This window comes from Muntiacus reevesi, chromosome 3, assembly GCF_963930625.1.
Source record: "Muntiacus reevesi chromosome 3, mMunRee1.1, whole genome shotgun sequence".
Classification (NCBI taxonomy): domain Eukaryota; kingdom Metazoa; phylum Chordata; class Mammalia; order Artiodactyla; family Cervidae; genus Muntiacus; species Muntiacus reevesi.
The window spans coordinates 256,131,546-256,154,008 of NC_089251.1; the positions used below are offsets into that span (position 1 = coordinate 256,131,546).

Genomic DNA, 22,463 nt, shown 5'->3' on the forward strand with positions numbered 1-22,463 from the left:
TCTTTAAGAGCAACTTTGTCACTTTATACATGAATTTATATGCTATGTGTAAGTCCATTCAAAGTTGCATTGTCTTTTAGGTGGGCTAAGAAAAGTTTCTATTTAAAGGAATTGGGATTTCTTGAGAAAAACAAATCATTCTTTTGTAATACATTCTATATTACTAGAATATAATATATTCTAATTATATATATAATATATAGAATTCTAATTCTACATTTAATTTCATTATTAGAATATTCTATATTATTAGAATAATGATTCTAATTAAAGAATCATTCTATAATTGATGTTTAGTAAAAGTGGATGTTTGCACCACCAATTTCTGAAACTATGTATGAAAAGACTGCTGCAATGCTTCTTATAAAGAGTGTGTATTTATTGCATGAAGTCTTTTTCAGCAGTTTTACTGATAATGAAAATGCAGGCGAGAAGTCAGGGGGGAAAATATATTAAGCTCTTGTTTATCTTGTTTATATACAATTAGAAAATTAAAAAGAAAAAAATTACTTTTGCAAATTTTATTTAAATTGTTACTAGCCTACATAACAGTGTTTTGTTTTTTGTTTTTTTTTTTTGAATCGAGTAAATGTTCCTCTTGGCAGTAACAGCAGAAAGAAAAGGTGTGAACACAGAAAGCTAAGTCTAACTTTTAACGTCTGCTGTAGCCCCCGGGTTAGCCTAAAAGCAGGCGAGCGGGCGCGGTAGCCTAACTAGAGCAGGAGGGATACCCAGGTCACCAACCACAAGTGCCACCGATCGAATATGTCCGGAAAACCACTGCTTTTAAGGTGCGAGGAAGTACCAGCTCGGCAATTATCTCTTATATTTTACCAATCGGCGTGAATAAAAAAGATAGCTTTAAGCAGCAACAACAGGAAAGACGTCCGCCGGGATAGCATTCTTTCCCGCTAACAGGAAGGAGAAACAGCATCCAATCGGCGTCCCTTTCTCAACGGCCAATCAAACTTCTGCTTACATTGCGGCGCTGGGAGAAACGGAGCCGGGCTGTCTCGCCCCCCGGCCAGTGTCAGCTAGAGTTACCTGCCGGCCCGTGTGCCCATGAGGTTGTTTTTGTTACCTGAACACTAAGGGACGCTCAGTTCGGCCCCTCACTGTGCTGGCTGGATTTGCTTGTGTTTGTTCCTAGCCACTGCTCAGGTAATGCACTCCCTTAACCAGGAAATTAAGGCATTCTCCCGGAATAATCTCAGGAAGCAGTGCACCAGGGTGACAACGCTAACTGGAAAGAAAATTATAGAAACATGGAAAGATGCCAGAATTCATGTTGTGGAAGAAACAGAGCCGAGCGGCGGGGGAGGTTGTGGTTATGTGCAGGACCTTAGCTTGGACCTGCAAGTTGGTGTTATTAAGCCATGGTTGCTCCTGGGTGAGTATATTTGATTTGCCGCTGAATCGTTGAGCTCTTTTAACCATATTACTTCTCATTTTTCTCCCTAGTATATAGTAGTCTGTGCTATCAGCTAAAAGCTCCAGAAAATTGAAATGTTTCCTTTTCTGGGTATGGAACTTCACTAGCTGCCTAGGACTGTTTCTGCCACACAATGAACCTAAGAGGCATAGTTTCTAGTAGCACGTACCACCTGGTATTTGAATTTTAGAAAAGCGTTTTTCCTGTTTTTCTAACTTGTCTGGAGGACAACACATTGGTGGTGTATTTTACTGGATTATGAAACGATATAGCCTTAAAAGATTATCAAATTAAAAATAATGCTTTTATTAAGCAAGACTACTAGTGATGAGGGTTAAAGTTGTAGAAAAGTTAATGCTTGAAAAGACAAGTGCTTGTTTGCCTGCCCTGGGGTTGCAACTATATGGAGTGCATGCCTCCTGTGGCCACATCTGTTCTTGGTGTCTGTTTTTGGACTGTTAAGAAGGTGGATTGTTATTTTATGGCTATGAGCCTGATGGTTTATGATTTCTTGTATTATGATAAATACAGATTCCCTGCACAACGCGTAATTCGCAAAGAGCAAATGAAGCACAGATATGAATGTGCAAACTTGTTAACTTGGCACAAATGTGATGCAGTGTTCTTAAAAAATAGTCAACAGTGTTTTAAGTAGGTTTGAATAATTTTTCATTTATGAATAGAGAAATTAAGACTTGGAAAAATCAATGATTTTTCAATATTTATATAACCAAGCCCCTCTTGTGTAAAAAGAACACTGAATTGGGAGTCAGAAATAGCCAGTGAGACGGCTGTGTGATGTGCACACTCCTTTTAAAAGCTCTGTGAAACAGATCATCAGCTCCATTTTTCAGATTGGAATTGAACTTAATTGGTTAAATAACTTGCACAGCTCAAGTCTGCTGTCACTCCTGCTCTCCATCATTAACATATACTGCCTCAGAGTCCAGGCTTTGAGCCTCATTCTTCCTACTCTACTTACAGTAGATGAGCTAGTGCAACTCATTAATTCTTTCTGGTCCTCCAAGAAACCATCTGTAAAACTGAAGTAAGGATATCTGCTTATCTTATAGGGTTGTCCTAAAGTTGTTGCAAAAGTTTTTTGAAACATATCAATTGCAGTATACATTTGAGTTATTTATTGTAGTATGTATTGTGTGCATTGTTACATGACCTGTCTTTAAATTCACCAAATAAATATGTCCAGTTAGTTTCTGCAGCACAGTGAAAAATTTAGTAGTCATTTAGTTAGTCTGAAAATTTCACCCAGGATTTGCACAGCGTTTCTAGGGAAGGAAACATATCCAGGCACATTTTTTGGTTATTTGGCTCCTATTGTAGTAATAATGGTTTAAAATAATTATGGTAGAATTTAAAATGATCATTCACTGTTTCAGAGTCTTCATGAACTTTGCTTATTTATTAAATCTAGACTTATCCAAAGTGGGCTGATCAAGGTAGTCTTCTAAGACTGGCATTGGAACCTTACCAGGATCTTGAATGAGTGGTGGGAGGGACTTCTGAAACTAGTCTTTACATGGTCTCCTCTTTGAATCAGGGCATGAGATATTTTCATCAGGTACAACCTCCTTTCTTGGGAGAAGGAGATGGTTACAAGAGAGGCAGATGGTTACAAACAACTTATTCCGAGGGACCTATGCATGGTTACATTTAAAGTTTTTCCAGGTGAATGCTACAGGGGTTGTTTCTAGGTTGCTTCAAAAAGCTTCCTTATCTCTTCAAAGCAACACAGCTCTCACCTAGTACTACATGAAATTAAATATTACTTTGGGTGGTGGATAAAGAAGGTGGAAAGCTGTACAAATATACTGTATCTTTTTCAGTTTGCTCATAAATTCACCCAAGCTCCTGCATTTCAAAAATCTTACATAGACCCTTGAAATACCTAACAGGTTCATAAAAGATCATAGTTAGTGTTTTTGTCCTTGGTGTTGCAAATTATATTTTTACAACAAATCTCACTAGGACTTTTCTTAAATCCAACTTGATTTGTGAAAGTGGAAAATTCCATTTATCTTGGGTAGTTTTAAAAAGGTACACTTACTTCTTGTTATGTCCGTCTTGTTACAAAGTCCCAATCGGTGACATTTTGAGATCTTCAATTCTAGGTGAAAATTTGCGAATCCTTTATAAGGTTATAAGGGTTCCCTGGTGCTCAGATGGTAAAGAATCTACCTGCCCTGAGAGAGACCTGGTTTAATCCCGGTTCGGGAAGATCCCCTGGAGAAGGAAATAGCAATCCACTCCAGTTTTCTTGGCTGCAGTCCTTGGAGTTGCAAAGAGTCGGACACAACTGAGCGACTAACACATAAGGTTATAGAGGATTTCTGATATCTAGGAAACTCAGTATTTTTAGAAGGCAGATAATACATCAAATTTGTAAAGCTCTTTATTTTGTAAAATTCTTTCATGAATATTATTTTACCTTATCATTATATAAATTTATGCTCCTATTTCTATCCATTTATGAACATTCACTCCTACAAATTTCACCAAAATGTTTCTCTTTAGAATATTATTTATTTCCCTTTTCAGTAATGTAATAATATCTTTTTGGTTTGTTTCATTAATAATTTTTTTGTCTATTTCTGTGATGATAAAAATAGAGATTTGTAAATTAAGACATGCTACATCAGAATTTATACAATATTTGGTATTTTCAGTAAAAACAGAAACAGAATTCTAGAGATCTTACATAGCCTATTTTTTATGCTACATATGATTTCAAAACACTGAATGTGTTAGAAGTCCCAACTCCAATAGCACGTAATATGCTTTCTAAATCATTACTTCATCTATAATATTTCCATAATAATTTTTGGCCAGGGTCATGAATATTATTGGATTATGTCAATGTAAAATACAACTGTACATTATTATTATTAAACTTATTTCTTTAGTTGTAGTCCTATTCATCAACTTCTTTTTGTTATTTTAAATTACCATACAGTTAAAATTGATTTGCTATTCAGTTCTATTAAATTTAACACAATCATAGATTAATGTTGCTACTGTTAAAATCATAAAATTCTTAAAATTGATATTTGTTTTAAAATGTTAATTAGGGTAGTTTATAAAAGGATACATTCTACTTTTTCAAAACAAAGGTTTAAATAACACATTGTTGTAGTGATTTAGAGTATTTCTTTTAATAATCAGTGTTTTTCCAACAAAAGCTTAATAGAAGACTGCGACGCAAAGCAACCATTTAAAATTGGAGAAAAGCTAATGTTTATATCTAGAATTTAGAGAGAAGTAACATGAACGGAATACTACCAAGTATTAGATGACACACATAGGACAAGTACATAAAGTCCATTTGTACTGACTGAAATTATCCGGCCACACTATTAACACTCTCCTTGTGTTTGAAGAGTCAGTTGCTTTGGTCTCAAGAACACTGAATTTGAATCAATGTATTCATAGCCTGGAAATCATTTTCAAAATGTAACAACCAACTCTGAAAAATGACTAACTCATTCTCTTTGGGGTGTATGTGTATTTAATGGAAATAATGAAAATATCCAGCTTCGAGAAATACAATAGTGACAGTTGAGGGTAGGAAAAAAAAGAGTTTCATTCATGCCTGTTTCTTTCTTTTCTTGTCTTTTTTCTGTTGTAAGAAATAGAGTGAAATTATTATGTAAAAGATAGCATGCATATAAAACCACCAAATTTCAGTTAACTTACTTTAACCCATTTCTCCTCCTGGAGATGAATAGGACTTCTACAGAAAACTGAGAATTTTTATTTTTAAATTATGAGGTATTTCAAATGTGTAAAAAATTACAGACTATAGCAATTACATATCTACCATTAACAAATGTTAATATTTTGATAGCCTAAGTTCTAAGTAGAATAAATTTGAATGTAAATTCAGTAAGGAGCCTGTGAGCTTTGTATTACCAAGAGAATATTGGCCAACCAGCATATTGCTGACCTTCCAGCTACCTAAAATCACATGGTAGAAGCTGGCAGATTTCCCAGACAGTTAAGGTGAAAAAAATGTTTTCTATAGAAATGGAACCTAATTCAGGAAAGTAAAATACTTGAATCTTTAAATAATAAATGCTCTATTTTTCAGTTGTGTAACTCACTTTATATTAACTAGTTATTCTCCTGTATAAACTTGCTTATTAACTAGAGTCATTTTTCAGATGTAGGAGATCTGGGAAGCCAACTTTCACAGGGAGAAACTGGAAAAGGGTACAGCCCTAGTTGTGCATGGAACGTGGGTGGAACTCTGTAGACCAACAGTGTTTGCTCTAAGTTACTGAGTGTTCCCAGATGAGCTGGCACTAAATCATTTTGTGGGTGTCTTTTTAATATTCTTTTCTTCAGTTGCAAAAGAAATAGATACTTACTATAAAAAGTACATGTGAGCATGAAGAAAAAAGTCACCTATAATCTTACTGTAACATTTTGTTCTATATAATTCCTGCCCATTTTTAAGCATATACATCGTTTTTGTTTTTACAAAAATGATTGATGTTGTGTAACCTGCTTTTATAACCTAATATAATTGAAAATATATTTCCATGCAATAAATATTCTTCTACATTTCTCATTTCAAAGGGCTGTATATATTTTCATGGGATATTCATCACAAATATTCATCCTGTAAGTGCTTTTGGACTCTGAAATCCCACTTCTAGGGATTTTTCCTAAAAGTTCTGGATATTGCAAAGATTAGCTATTAGGATGTTCTTCACAGTATTGCTGGTAATACAAAATAAACCCCACAAAAACAAACAAAAATCCACCCAAACCCAATGCCCCATCCATGGCCCTAGGCCCATGGCTTCTAGGAAAAATTCCTAGAAGTGGGATTTCAGAGTCCAAAAGTATTTACAGGATGAATATTTTTTGATGAATATTTCTGAATTATCTTTCAAAGAGTTGGATTCAGGTCCTCCCAAGATGTATTTCTTAAAATAAATGAATAACTAACAAAATTGTTACAAAATTCAGATTAAAAGTCAGGATAATTATTTTTCTGTTCAAGGTGATGTGATTTATTTCTTATAGGGTCACAAGATGCTGCTCATGATCTGGATACATTGAAAAGACTCAAGGTAAAAAGAAATGCTTCAGGAGTGTTCCAAGTTATTTACTGCAGCACTGTTTATAATAGCAAATTATTGGAAGCAACCCACATTTCCATCAGTAGGGAATTGGTTAAATGAACAATGACAGAATGCTATATAGTTTTTAAAAGCACACAAAAGTCTTTGAATACTGATATGAAAGGCCATTTTTAAATGGGGCCAAAAATCCCCGCAGTGTTGCCTTTGTGTAAGAGAGTAAATAAAATGTTTGATATAAATATCTATCTTATAAGATATAAATATCTTTTAAAGATACCCTAAAAGAATATATGAGAAATGGATAAAGGTAGTTACCATGTAGGTGGGCGATAATGGAGTGGAGAAGGACAGGTTGAAGATTTTTTAAATAATGTTTTGATTTTTGAACGACTTCAAAAATTAAAATTTTGATATTGCCCAAATGTGAGGTTTAAGTGAGTTAACCTGTGTGCTTGGCACATACTAAGTACTAAATGAAGGGGCTGTTCAAATTATCCTTATTTTAAAGGGCATCCCAAGGTCAACCATTGAAAGGACCTCTGAAACTGCATTTTGGAAGTATGCTTGAATTGCTAGAAAGGTTTTAGGTTAGGTCCCCACTACTTCCATCTTGGGCTTCCCTGGTGGCTCAGATGGCAAAGAATCTGCTGCACTGCAGGAGACCTGGGTTTGTTCCCTGGGTTAGAAGATCCTGTGGTAGAGGGCATGGCAACCCACTCCAGTATTCTTGCCTGTAGAATTCTATGGTCAGTGGAGTCTGGCAGCCTACGGTCCTTGGGGTCGCAAAGACTGGGACATGAGTGAGTGACTAACACTTCCAGCACCACCACCATGACCTGTGACTTAGGACAGTTCTTTTCAAGCAGGATCATTGAATCAATACACATACAAACTGCATTTCCAAGCAGCGAAACTACCCAGACCTTGTATAGTTTAATAGCCCACAATATTTGTAAGGCACTTTTACCTTTCAGCAGGTTTCTCCAAGATTCTCATTTTGTCATCGTCATAATCCCGTGATAGATACAGATATATTCTGTAAGTGGTCAGACCTCATTTTTGGTCTTTGGGGGATGTAGAATATAGTTCTAAAGACAGGGCAAACACATCAGTATTATTCAACATTGGAATATCTATTATGTAATTAAAGACAGAGTCATCCAGCTCTGGCCAGAGGTACTCTTGGAGTGGGAGGGTAACTTGACATAGCCTGAGAGGCCATCACCAGGGAAGGCAGAAGGACATTTCAGACAGTATCTTCTAAAAGTGTTCTTCCCTTCTGTCTAGAATTCTCCCACCTCCCCTTCTCAAGTAGATTAGAGGCTTTTTTCTGTTGTTTTCCTCCACGAGGCAGTTAGGTTTGTAAATAGCTTATGGCCTTCTCTTCATGAGGTCTAGTTCCTTGAATATCTTAGTAAATACTTTTGTGGCTGTGGACCACAGAAACCTGAGCAAGGAAAGAGAATGCACACGATGATCTCAGGGCCGGGGGACGAGGGCGGGGGGAGCGCTTTGGAACCTGGGAGGAGAGTGGCTGTGCCAGAGAATAGAAGGGCATCCACTGGCGCACGGCCCCTCTCTGCACATCTGCCCTTCTCATTTGGAAGCAGGGATCCTTCAGCTTCTCATAACACTTACTACAAAATGGCTGTCTTAAAGCTCTTGAGTGTGTGGATTATTCTGTCTCATACACCTCTTTCTAAATTTCTTAAATCAGTCCAGCTTAAGTCAGGTGTCCACCGGAAGCCAATTAGCAAGGCACTGCCAGAGCCACACCTGTGAAGGTAGTGGGGGCAGGAAAGGCAGAATCCGATCCTTTTAGCCTTTGGATTCTCTTAAAGAACTTCCCACAGGGCTGCTTCTGTTTGCTTGGTGGACTCCGGGAAAGGAGCTTGAACGCATAGATGGAGGAGGAGGTTGCTCACATTTTGAAAGCAAATCTTTCACGACCATCCCCCCTTTCAACCAGACTAATTCATCAGAATTTCTGGGTTTGAGACCCTTTGGCGTTGGTGCCTTTGGAAACCTCCCTGGGTGAGCAGTCACCTTGAAACCAAACCCAGGGCCCTGTGGTGTGACTTGCCATCCAAGTTCAGAAGCAGCAAGAGAATCCAGAACTCAGGGTGTACCTATTGGACTTTTAAAAAGCTCCCTGGGTAGTTCTAGTGTGTAGCCACACTTGAGAACGACTGTACTTACAAAGAATGCAAAAGGAAAGTAGGGAAGTAAGTATTGAAAGGGAAGTTACTGCTACTAATGCACGTCCCTTACTTTCATTTTTTAATGGACATTAATTGATTTATTCAACAGATATTTTAAGTACTTTCTGTGCGAAGTTTCCTGCTCACGCACAGTGCTTACTTATAAAAGTGAGTAGGCTAAATATGGTCTCTACCCTGGTGGGTTTCCAGCACAATGTGGGAGACAAACTCGGTGATAAGGGCTATTTTAGGACACATAGAGGGTACTATAGGAGTATATGGGCTTCGCTGGAGGCTCAGTGTTAAAGAACCTACCTGCCAAGCAGATGCGGGTTTGATCCCTGGGTTGGGAAGATCCCCTAGAGAAGGAAATGGCAACCCACTCCAGTATTCTTGTCTGGTACATCCCACGAACAGAGGAGACTGGTGGGCTGCAGTCCATGGGGGTCACAAAAGAGTCGACATGACATGGCGACTAAATAACAGTAACAACCAATATGAGTGTGTAGAACCAGCACTTCTGGTGAGGGATGAGGCAGGCAGAGAAGGCTCCCTGAAGGAAGTGTTACTCAAGTGTGCATGTGTTCAGTCGTGTCTCACTTTTGTGTGAGTCCTTGGACTGTTGCCCAGCAGACTCCTTTGTCCATGGAATTTTCCAAGCAGAGATACTGGAGTGGGTTGCCATTTCCTCCTCCAGGGGATCCTCCCGACCCAGGGATTGAACCTCCGCCTCTGGCATTTCCTTCATTGCAGGCAGTTTCTTTACCACTGAGCCACCGGGGAAGCCCAAGTGAGTCATGCTTAAATTATGTATTATTGTTACAGATCTCAACATCTCAGTTTAATTAACCTAATTAATTAACCTAAGTGACCTAATTAGGTTTAATTTTATTTAAACCTAATTTTTTAGGTTTAATTAACCTAATTCATGTGAATTTTTTAAAAAATTATCTTTTTTTTCTCTTTAAGGTGACTCATATTCTCAATGTTGCATATGGAGTTGAAAATGCTTTCCTCAATGACTTTATATATAAGAATATTTCTATATTGGATCTGCCTGAGACCGATATCCTATCTTATTTTCCAGAATGTTTTGAATTTATAGAACAGGCAAAAATGAAGGTAAGTTTGGTGTTGATTCACAGTTCCTCAAGAACAGAAATTTTAAAATATTGGTCCATCATCCACTTCTTTCTATAATGAATAAGAAAGAACTATTATGAAATTTCCCCTTCAACAATATTTCGTTAATTCCTATAATTGTTCAGTCCTCCAGTTGTGCGTCTTCCCATGAGGTCCTTACTTTGAACTTTATTTTCTTTCATTTACTCACTGTTACTGCTCTGACTGCATTGGGCCATGACTGTGGCATCGGGCTCATCTTGCAGCCCGTGGGTGTCCCTGTCGCCGGGGCACTTGGGCTCCAGAGTGCATGGGCTCTGCAGTTGTGTGCAGACTCCAGAGCGCGCATGCTCTGTGTTTTGAGGCACTCAGACTCTCTAGTTGAGGAGCACAGGGTCGGTAGTTGTGGCATCTGGACTCAGTGGCCCCATAGCATGTGGGATCTTTGTTGTAACCAGGGATCGAACCCACATCCCCTGCATTGAAAGGCAGATTCTTAACCACTGGACCACCAGGGAAGTCTCTATTTTTTAACTTTAATTTCTCATCTTCCTATGCCTTCCTAAGAAATGTTAAGATTTAAAATTTTCTGCTCAACTGGGTTGGCCAAAAAGTTTGTTTGGGTTTTTCTGTAACATCTTATAGAAAAATCCGAATGACCTTTTTGGCCAACCCAGTACTAAGGTTCCTTTTGATCGTCTCTAACCATCTGCCCTCTGACCACTTTGCGAGGTAATCAGGTGAACTATGGAACAGAGACTGCTCTGGTCCTTAGTGTATTTATGAAGATGAATATTACTAAGATTGTTTGAAAATGCTGATCAAAAGCTGTCCATTGCTTCTCTGACTTTAGAAGATCCACAGAAAATACAGTACTTTGATCTTGGTACTAGATCCAAGGGAACACTCTGACAGGGCTTCTAGGTTGGCTTTACCAATTATTATGCCTTGAAATTATATCATTTTTGGTCAATATATAATTCTTATAAAATTTATGTGAGATAAATAAAAAAATAAATAAAATTTATGTGAGATAAGTAGATGGGAATGTAGAAGCACTTATAGAGAAAAGTTAACTGTCATGGAGCACTTGGCAATAAACGATAGTTAACATTATAGCTTAATTAAATTCTAATGATTTTCCTTCTACCTTATCTCCTTGCCTCTCTCCTTCCTTTCATTTAGTAATATTTATTGAGTGCCTTATGTGCCCAACACTGTTCTAGATAACCTTCCTCTAGATTGCTGGAGAAATATTAAACTAGTCAACCTTATTTAATAGTAGATATTTGGATTAAAAAAAAAAGAGGTTTTCTGATTCAAAGCCTGATATTGGTCACTCTTTTAGCTTGTGAAAAATTATATAGATTCTAGACTGTCACATGTTAATTAAAGTGGTTAATTAAAAGAGTTAATTAAAGTGGTCCTTAGTTTGAGTTTCTCAGAAAACAGAACCTGAGGCAAGGATTTAGAGCTGATGCTTCATTTGAGAGGTGCAGTCCCTAGGCAGTGAGAGTGAGAAGAAAGGGAAGTGATTCTGAAAAGGATGAGAAGCAATGTAAGATGATGTTTTTACCCTGCTGAGCGACAGCTTCACAATGAGCTGATAGCGAAATAGCTGGTTCCTTGGCAAGGTGGTACCCAAGACATCCCCAGGCAGGAATCCAAAGACACTGCACCTCAATACAGATTTGGGGAGATAGAGAAGAGAGAGAATTTACCTGCCTGGCTCTCTTCAGCTCCTGTGTCCCATTGGTCAGAGTTTACACATGGAGAGGTAACTCACCCCACAGTTCCAGGTTACAGCACCCCACTTTTTCAGCAGCCACCTTGAAGCCCTGTGGTGTGACTTGCCATCCAAGTTCAGAAGCAGCAAGAGAATCCAGAACTCAGGGTGTACCGGCCCATGCAGAGACTGACATGGGGGAAGAGCCAGGGGTTCTTAGAGAAGCAGAACTCAGTAGGCCTACGGGAAACAGTCAGCCACAGAGGAGGCAGCCGAGGTGGAACCAGCTGAGGGTCCATGTGATGATGGCATCAAGGGAATCTGAGGAGATGCCTGGAGTGTTTCTTCTGTAAGATACATTTGAATTCTGTACTATGTTCTAATTTCTCAAGCCTTATGTGTTTTACTGGAACCTTAGCCTCAGCCATTATTTCCTTACCCTGGAAACTCTTTATTGTTTAGATAATGCACGTTTAACTTTAGCAATAGAATTCTTGAATTTTCTTTATTCTATTTTTTTTTTCCCTAGAAGAAATCTCTTCATGATTTTGCCTGTTGTATATTCAGGTATTATTAAATGTGATTACTCGGTGAACTGCCTATTTCAAAACTACCTTCCTAGGCCCTAGTTTGTTGTTTTCGTCTTTTCACATATACCTGCCAAATAGAATGTCTTTCATTTCCCCATGTCTTTCCTCATTTTCCTCTGTAGTTATAAAACCCTGTTTGTTTGGTTTCTTTGTCCTTCTTGTATCTCCACCTAATATGTTATCTGCCAGGCTTATGCCCAAAGGGACAGAAATACAATGACATGCTAGTAGCGAGATAACTTCCATAGGTTCAAGAGTTCTTTACTGGAGTATTTACTTGATCCCCTTTTTTATGTGCAGAAGATTTTGTTTGTTAGTATGAAATGTGTATTTGATATTCCACATTTACTTTATTAATTATAAGATGTGATTTTAAAAACATGTAAGTAGTTTGTAACATTGGAAAAATATAAATAAGTAAAAATTAAGATCACCCATTTTCACCAATACATACAACCACATGTAGTATTTTAATGTATTTTTCGATATATTAAAAGACTCATTTTTTTAAAAAGATCTGAACTTGATCTGTCAAAAAAATATGAGTTACTTATTCTGAGAAGATAGAAGGGATGTATCTTTAGGATACATGTATCTAAAGGATGCTGCCTTTAAGGAGCTGGCCATCTAATTGAAAAGCTATTAATAACAACATGAGAACAAAGCAGGCTACCTAAAACGGAAATACTATAATTCCTGTCTGCCCATAGCAAAATGGTGATATGATTTTTTAAGAGAATGTTTTCTCAAAATGCATAGCAAAATTTTTTTTGCTTAGCAGACATTTATGGAATACCTACTATGTGCCAAAAATTGCACTAAGTACTAGACATAAAAAGATGTCTTGCATATTCCTCTTACCCTCCTCTCATGCAGAGAGACAGGCTTCTTAGAAGCCATGGTTAGCTGGACCAAGGAGAGGAAAAAGCCTTTTAAGCATAGGACAACAGCAAATGCAAAAGTAAAATTGCTTTATAAATTATTTAATTGTAATTACTTTGAATTCTTGAAAGGGGATATGAAGTTAGTAGTTTCTTTGAAAATACTTTCAAGGGCAGTATGATAGCCAAGGAATAAGAGGTAAATAAATTCAAAGGCTGTAGAAACTAACAGAAAAGTATCTGTTACATAAAGAAGGTAAGAGAGAAGAAAATACTAACATTATTAAATAATAGCTAAAACTGATTACACTGTAAGACTAAAAATAAAGCTAGTTTCATTTTCAAAAGTATATGTGTAGATCATAAGATAGCGATAATTGATACATAGTCAGGAAACATTGAAAATGACACTGGAGGGTATCTCTTATTAATGTTATGAGCCCAGGTTTCTTTGGAAAATCTAATTTGTTTCACGTTAAGAGAAGTTCATTAATAGTGGGACTTCCCTGGTGATCCAGTGGCTCAGACTCTGAGCTCCCACTGCAGGGGTCCCTGGTTTGATCTCTGGTCAGGGAACTGGAGCCCACGTGCCACAAGAAATGATTAAAGATACTGCCAGCTGCAAATAAGACATAGTGCAGCCAAATAAATAAGTAAATATTATTTTTAAAAAAGTTCCTTAGCAGTGTCTGTTGGTTACTGTAATATGATTTTAAAATGTCTTAAGTCTTATTAAAAAGAACCATTGTACAAAGTGAGAAAAGTTCTGTATGTGCAGAGTGAATATTTTTGTTTTGGTTTTCTTATGCAGAAACAATTAATATCTGGAAATGACTCTGAAATATATAAATATAAACAATTGAAATTGTCTTTTTGGTATGAGAATTTTTAAAATATTAACTAATCTTGTGAATCATCTTTCTTTCTTGAAGTGAGATACATTTGCTACGCTTGTTATAATAGACCAAGGAAAGGAATTTTGCAACGGATTTATGCATCTAAGAACTACCTTGTAAAATAATCTAATAAACCATGAACATAGCATTGTTAATGTATGCTTTGGGCAGAGTTTTCAGTTTTAAGGTTTTTTCTCCCCTTCCCTGTTCCCATGTTGTTTGTACAAAAAGAAAAATCAAGAAATGAAGTAACTACAATGTCTGGTTCTGTAGGGTGTGCTCACCATTCACTACATTTCATCAAGATCATTAACTTTTAACAGGCCTGAGATAAGCCAACCTGTATCGGTGCTGATCCATCAGATATATCACATTCATTATTAATGCAATATTACCCCCATCAGCATCGGTCCTGCACTGTGTCCCTTTTCACTTGTAAAGTATCATTTGCAAGTTACCTGAAACGTTTTGCATTTATTGACCTCATGCTGGTGTCTAATTACCTTTTCCACCTCATGTTGTCATGAGCTATTTGAGTCAACATTTTACTACTTCATAAGTTTAACTATTTTTTTAGGTTATTTCCCTCCAGAATAAAATAGATCTAAAAGAAGAACATTTTTTTCCTTACTGATCATTTTTATAGATAGATTTCTAAGCCAGTGGCACTAGTTTCTTTATAGGAACAGTACATGTACCTAGTATATAAGCTTTCTGTGTAGTTTATGATTGTGGTTTTATTTATATTTCCACATATATTTCCTCTGATTTTTCTCTTATTTATAGGCCTGTGGCTACTGAGTTATTAGGCTTTTATGTGTACTTTACTAGATTACTTCAGGGTAATAAAAGATAATTTCAGAATTCCAAATATATCATCAAAGCATTTCAAACCTGGGAGGTGGGAAAAGGTGTTGATTAATTGATTGATTTTTTTTTTCCATTCATTCCCTATAGTGCATTGGTTTCTGATGATTGAATAAATTGAGTCAAATAAATTAATGAAGTTAATATTTTTATCTTATAGTTTTTAAATAGTATAAGATTTCAGTACAACTTTTCTTAAATAAATAATGAAGATTTTTGTTTGGTTTTATTATAGGATGGAGTGGTTCTTGTTCATTGTAATGCAGGAGTTTCCAGGGCTGCTGCAATTGTAATAGGCTTCCTAATGAATTCTGAAGAAATCTCATTTACCAGTGCTTTTTCTTTGGTGAAAAATGCAAGGCCTTCCATATGTCCCAATGCTGGCTTTCTGGAGCAGCTTCGTACATATCAAGGGGGCAAAGAAAGCAATAAATGTGACAAACCACAGGAATTAGAAGAAGCAAGAGTTCCTGAGTTACATTCTAGCCGATGAAGGACAACTGTAATTTCTGAGTTGGTCTCTGGAGCCACCTTCCCTCCTCTTTTGGAGAGTAAACTAGTAGAAACCTCCTTTTCACATGCTTTTTTTTTTCAAGTGGAAATAGAGGTCAACTGATCGTCCTAAACTAGGGTATAAATAAATTTTTAAATTATATCATGTTTTCTTTAGTATTATAATGTGGGATTAAATGCTTCTTTGATTTGCTAAGGGAAAATAACAATGTATTACCAATAATTGATTTCTATAGAAAGCAAAGCTTTACACATTTCAAGTCTGTATTAAAGCATGAAAGATTAAATTAGTTGATTAAAACTTCTGGTAGTTTTCTATGCCAGCAACTATTTCCATGAAAGAAAAAACATGAAGTGCTATGAAGAAGGCAAATTTCTTTGTAAAGAATTTAAGATTAAGAAACAATACCTTAAACCTCCCCAAAAAGGTAACCAAAATCTGAAGGTTTACACAATACTTACGTAGTAGTTACATTATTCACAAAATTTTTATGTCCTTTTATGAAAATACACCCACTTTTCATTTTGCTTTTTAAATTATATTCCATGTTTATTTTTATTTTTATTTTATTTTATTTTTTTTTTAGTTCTACCACTTTATTGCTACCAACCCATTTCCCTCCACCCTCGTGTACACATGCTCAGTCATGTAATCCCATGGACTTCAGCTCGCCAGACTCCTCTGTCCATGGACTTTTCCAGGCAAGAATACTGGAGTGGGTTGCCATTTCCTTCTCCATCCGTGTTTATTTTTAAACATTTTTTTGTATAGCTGTGCTCTCTTCCATTATTGTGAGCGTATGGTTCTTTAATTAGGTGCTAGTCTCTTCTACTGTGTACTTTTTATTCTGGGTTCCTAGCATTCTGTTTTGGGTTTCCATGTCATAATTTTCTGATCTCCTTGAATCTGTAGGAAAGTGTTTCAAACTGAAGAATCATTTTTAAAATGTGATCTGTTTTCTAGTTCAGTATTCTACTAGGGAACATATTTTTAAGGAAAGAACACTTATGGTTTTGTAAGAAATTTTGAATACATTTTTAGAAAGCCCAAAATCATTTACAATTTTATTTCTGGCCAGAGGCTTTGAATGGTTTCTTTTTTTTATTATGTCTCCATGTTGGCAAGGCTAAACTCTGTTCGTTATGAATTTGCTTACAGGTATGCTTTATATTATTCAGAATAAAATGCACTTAAGATTAATTATAATAATTAAGATAGAATTTAAGAGCTTTCAGGTAGACTTGCATGACTTGGAAAATAACACTGCATTGTAGATTTTAATAAGAAAATCTTGAGCTCTTCTTAGATACACATTATAGAGAGAAGCATTTTCCTATACATAAGTTGGAAAATGCACATTGAGCACATCTGTGCATTTGAAAAAGCAGGCTTTCTTATGCTGGCAGGAGCAAAAAGTAGAAGTGATAAATGCAAATTATGTTTTAAGATTGCTTATAGCCTGACAAGATGTCATCATGTGCAAAGCTATGAACTTTCCATCTGTTAAGAAGCAGCATAAGTATAATCAACCTACAGTAAGCTGTCTGAAGTCTAACAAGGCAGACAGAATCCTCTTAAATATGAGATTGGTGTATAATATTGTCTTTATAGTTAATATTGCTGAGGATTTGCTGGGTAAACCTTGTCTGGTCACGTGTAAGTATTTATTTAAATACATTTTCCTTGGTTATTGTTATTTAGTTTTCAGCCATTAAATGTGAACATGAAGCCTTAAATAGAACTTATTCCTTACGGATGGTTTATTTTTGTCTGTAGTTATATGTTGTTGCCTGTAGTGATGTGGTTACAGTGCAAACATGTATATTCTGGCACATCTACAGAAGGGCATTGAGCATCAATTTTGTTTTCTCTTAAATGGTACTAGTTTGCTGTATCCAAAATAAATCAGTGAAGGGAATTCAGTCTTTTAAATGAGGGGTATTTTGTAAGGCAATGGTAGGTTATACATGTAACATGTTTATTTGGCTTCCCATGAGTATGTCACTCTGTCATATCTAGTTATTTACAAAAAGGAGCTTTATTACTATGATCCTCTATTTCACATATTATAGAAAAAGTGAGTGTTAGCTGCTCAGTCGTGTCCGACTCTTTGTGACCACATGGACTGTAGCCCGCTAGGCCCCTCTGCCCATGGAATTCTCCAGGCAAGAATACTGGGGTGGGTGGCCGTTTCCTTTCCGGGGGATCTTCCCAACACAGGGATCAGACTTGGGTCTCCTGCACTGCAGGAAGATTCTTTACCATCTGAGCCACCAGGGAAGCCCTCACATATTATGAACAGATCTCAAATATGCATCTGTTTTGAGGGAGTGACAAAACTATTTCAAGGACTTTGTGCCTCTGTTTTAAAACAGATTTCCCTGTTTTAGAAAGTCTCCTTCAAAGGTAAATTCTCCAAAGATTCTGGAATGTAGCAAGTATAAATCATAGTATTGTCCTTTTACCTTACACAGTAAACTGGGTGAGTTAACACCTTTACAAGCAAACCCACAATACATTTAAAAAACCCACAAAAAACAGAAATGTAGCACAATGAATTATTTGATTTTTCCAGCTGCCCCTAAGTAGTTGATTTTTCTGCCCAAAGCCTCCTGAACATATTTAGTTACCTGTAGTTATTTAACACTTTAAAGCAGAAGATTTTAAGGTTTTATATTCATATGTTACATGCAATGGTATTTATAATGAACACATTTTTGGTTTGTCTTCATTGACATACTTAAAACAGTTTAAACTTTTCTGCTTCAAGTGAAACTTTGGCTTACTGTTTTGTATCCATATTTATAATGTGCCCTTTATTGTTTCTGGGTATTGATATACTTTAATAAAAATAATAAATTTACTATTTCTTCCATTAGTATCTTTACTTCTTTGAGGTTATTTGTTTTAAAAGACTTATTTGCCATCAAATTCTGGATTTAAAAAATCTTGTTGGCAAAACACAGAGTTATATATTTTAGAATATAAATTAGTTTAAAGGTCTGTGGAAATTTGATGCTCCAGCCATCTCAAGAAGTGAAAAGGTAAAAAAAAAAAAAAAAGAAGTGAAAAGCTAAAGTCAGTTCTTGTAATTGGCATTACTGTGGATAAATTGGCAGTGAAAATTCAATAGCATATCCTAGTACTTTAAGTCAAGAGACGATGCTAAATTACTCTGATTAAGCTGAGATTTACATTCTTAGTAAAACCTCTGACCACCTTATTTCAAGCTGCTTCCATCCTTAGCACTTATATCTGCCTTTCCTTGTTTTATTTACTGCATATCCCTAATTGTCACCAAAATTGTATATATTTTTATTTATTTTGTTGCTTTTCCCATCAAAACTTGGGCTCCCCGTGAGGGCAGAGATTTTTACTATGTTGTTTATCTGTACCATTGTGTACCCCATAACAGGCACTCAGACATTTCTTGTTAGAAAGAAGAGAGGGAGGGGGGAAGGAAGGAAAAGAATTGATGCATGTTGTTGTGCCAGCTTCACAGTGCCCACTGCAGGTCATCATTTATGCTCTGGCAGGTGAGCTTCAAGTCACATCTGCGGCCGTGTCAGTGCATGAGGGCGACAGCAGGGAACGTGAGTAACAGGTCTGAAACAGGACCGCATGGCATCCTACACAACAGAAAGCATGAGTGTCCGTTTTAAGTTCTGAACAATTTACTTTCTCCTTTATGGCCATCCCCACAGCTTACAGAATCTTAGTTCCCTGATCAGGGATTGAACCCGCACTCCCTGCAGTAGAAGACTGGAGTCCTGACCACTGGCCCACCAGGAAATTCCCTCAATAATTTTCTACCAAAGTTATTTAGAAATTTTAAAAAGTTGATCAAACATCCAGCAAGAGTGTCCAGGATATAGTATTTTGCTTTCACGCAAGATATGAAAGAATAATGACTTATGTGCCAATTATCCATTTATTGTCTCAGCTCCAAATCCACTCATAATTGTGTCTATAAAAAGGAAGATGGGCAATTTACATACCTTTCTCTTGACAGTGGCTGTGACGTTGCGCTTTGTCAGTAGAAGGTGCTGTGTGTGGGAGAGCGCTTCAGGAGGAAGGGTCATTTCTACTGGGCTTGGTGTGCTTTCAAGGCAGGCTGCTGCAGTTCAGATAGACTCCAACAGTGCCCACAGCTTCTCCACCACCTAGTTAGTCCTGGGAGCCAGGCTTGTTCAGCACCCTGCGGCAGCAGCTTTCCGGGGGAGTTCCCTGGGGTGGTGTTACAGCAGGGCTTCCCTTGTGGCCCAGCTGGTAAAGAAGGCGCCCGCAATGTGGGAGACCTGGGTTTGATCCCTGGGTTGGGAAGATCCCCTGGAGAAGGGAAAGGCTACCCATTCCAGTATTCTGGCCTGGAGAATTCCATGGACTATGTAGTCCATGGGGTTGCAAAGGGTCGGACACAACTGAATGACGTGAAATAGCTCCCTGTCGACAGCTTTGCCTGGCATCCTAGAGGGTGCATTTCCAGAAAGTTCTTCCATACCTCTGCCGTTCTGTGAGCCATGGCTTCACTCTGCAACAAGATCCAGGTTTCAACCCTGGGAGACTTTTTCCTTAAACACTTCCCCAGTGGTGGTGACTGTTATTTATATCCGCTCTTCCTATATCCGCTATTGTTTAGAGCACTTTCCTTCTTCCTTGCTAACCAATCCCTCATTACTCCAATCCTATTATAGCTAATAAACTTTTATATTAAACTTTGCCACTTTTATTGTGTGGTTTATCTCCAGATGGACCTAGGCTGTCTAGCCTATAATTTACAGTCAATTATTTTAATAATTATCCTTGTGGAGTGTTTCTGGTAGCAGGTCAAGCTATGTTACAACCATGCAACTTATGATAATAAAGGCTCAAATAGTAATTAATGTTGTAGGACTATTTTTTGAGAGAATAATTCTATGAATATTAACAGTGTTCTGTTTAAGGGTATAAACACAATGACCTGATTTTGCTAATGCTTCTTGTCTACAGAGTGGTGAATTCTTCAAAGTTAAAAAAAAATAAAAGCACATATAGTGTAATTTGCTATTGCTCTTATGTTTTCACCCACTCTTCGCATTTGTATATCATACCAGGAGGAGAGGAAATTGCTTTCAGTGCTTGAGCTGAATTCTCACTGCCCTCTTTGCATAGTCCAGTTGTGCTACTAAATTTGTGAATCCACTTACTAATAGTTGTAATTACTGATAATGCAACTTTGTGAACTCAGGGTAAATGAAGACAGCTAATGTCTCACTACTAGTGGTGTGTGTGTGATGTTTATACACACACATATGTATATTTATCTTTTTGTAATAGCAAATGCTTTTATAAGTGCTCACAAACAAAAAGTTCCCTACATTTTCTCTAGGATTGGCATACAGCTTACTATGTATAAGTTATAGCTTTACTATGTATAAGTTAGAGCATTCTCCCTTTCCTCTTAAAAAAAAAATCTGGTATAATAATTGCCTATCTTCAATTTTATGACACTGTCACAGCATGTCTTAAATATAACTGATCTTGCTTTGGGAATATCACTAGCAGATTTTCCTAGTAGTTTTCAATATAAAAAATAATTTTTTTTTCACATTCAGGGACTCCTCTGCATGTCAAATACTGTGCTAGGTGCTAGGGATATAATGATAAGCAAAACAGTCAAAATCCTTGCCCCCATGGAGCTTGCATTCAAAGTAACACCACTGTATAATAACCAGACACATCTACATTGATCACTCAGCCTTCTCCTGGTTAGATTTTCCTCTGTTTTGACGTTTCTGAACCATGGAGGTCTTTGTTTACTAAGGAGAGGTGGGCAAATGACCAAGGGCAAAATTTTCTAAGGATCTCCCAACACAACCACTCCTGGTTCTGCTGAAGTAAATAGTAGCCTTAAGAAGAAACACAAAAACTCCTCCTCACCAACATCTACCTACAATTAATTAATAATAATTACCAAAGTTTAAAGAGAGCAATTTCCTAGTAATCACCAGAAAAATTTGTCTACAGATATCAATTATATATTCTATTACAGAAAAGAACCCTAAAATATATTAAAAACTTCCTTCCCCAATGTGCAGTTTTGATCAAGCTACAAACACATACAAAATATTCCTTTGTAGGCAGTGAATGTGTTTTATAACTGACTTTCAAAACACCTATAATCTTTTAAAATATTAATCAAGCTGATAATTACAGAAACAAGAGTTGATACTGTTTCTGTTCTGTCAAAGTATGGAGTCCTTGACTGACCGTGTCTGTATGGGTAAACTGTTAATTAACCGTCCTCACAAGAAAGTTGAAAGAATTAGCAATTTAATGTTTATAAAATTTTTTTGTTTCTTTGGAAGATATTGTAATTATTATTACAATAGGATTAAGTTGCAGATACTAAAGAAGTTGCAGTAATAGCGCCTAGCTTAATAGTAAGTATTCAATGTAAATAAAAAATTGAAGTAGATTTCCAAATGATGAGTAGCCTAGAAATAAAATTTTCTCACTATATGGTCCATATCCTTAGGATAGATTAAGCACTTATTTCTATCTCAAGAAGATTTTCTTTTTCAGTAAGTACTAATATTTTCTGCAATTCTCATTAATTCCAGACAAAAGAAGCATTTGTTAAAACTTTGTTTAAGAAGTACATTTTTTTTTCAGTAGAGTTAAGAAATTGGGAAATCAATAGAATTCAATTCTGCAGTCTTTTCCTATTCAGCGAGAATGAACAGCTGTGTTCACAAGTTCACAAGTAATACAACAAGCTAACCAAATGCTGCAGTGACTCCTTGACATTTCATATTCCTGGTGCTATTGAGGCTTAACCCCACTCAGATCAGTTAACAGTTGGTCTTCCCTTTCAAAACTTTGGTCAAACAAGCCTGGAGCAAACTGAGAGGCAAGATATTCCCTTTTATTACCTGTTAACCTGATATCATCTCCCCTAATCAATGGCTCTACGTTTGAGTTGTATGAAAATATGTTTTCTAAAAATGTAAAGTGCTATACTACTAGAATTATTGTTTTGTTATTTTGATTTAGGAAAATTTTTTTAGTCATCCTGGACATTCTTCAGACGCTGCTGTGCTTTTTCTGTAAAATATTTGTTGGCAGTACAGGATATGTTGATCCT

At 36.6% G+C, this 22,463-nt stretch overlaps 1 protein-coding gene across 2 annotated transcripts; it reads left to right on the top strand.

The window, feature by feature from the left end:
- The first annotated feature begins 992 nt into the window (after positions 1-992).
- Positions 993-18,200, top strand: DUSP19 (dual specificity phosphatase 19). 2 transcript variants are annotated; one of them, XM_065931891.1, is made up of 4 exons: positions 993-1,390; positions 6,482-6,528; positions 9,711-9,863; positions 15,059-18,200. In XM_065931891.1, the coding sequence occupies exons 1-4, from the start codon at positions 1,165-1,167 to the stop codon at positions 15,314-15,316; spliced, it is 684 nt and encodes a 227-aa protein (XP_065787963.1). In that variant the 5' UTR covers positions 993-1,164; the 3' UTR covers positions 15,317-18,200. The 2 variants fall into 2 exon arrangements, with proteins under 2 accessions (XP_065787963.1, XP_065787964.1); XM_065931892.1 differs by lacking the exon at positions 9,711-9,863.
- Positions 18,201-22,463: the final 4,263 nt, after the last annotated feature.

Coding starts and splice junctions, on each gene's coding strand:
- DUSP19 (XM_065931891.1), top strand. CDS start 1,165: ATGCACTCCCTTAACCAGGAAATTAAGGCATTCTCCCGGAATAATCTC. Junction 1,391..6,481: donor TAAGCCATGGTTGCTCCTGG/GTGAGTATATTT, acceptor TATTTCTTATAG/GGTCACAAGATGCTGCTCAT. Junction 9,864..15,058: donor TAGAACAGGCAAAAATGAAG/GTAAGTTTGGTG, acceptor GTTTTATTATAG/GATGGAGTGGTTCTTGTTCA.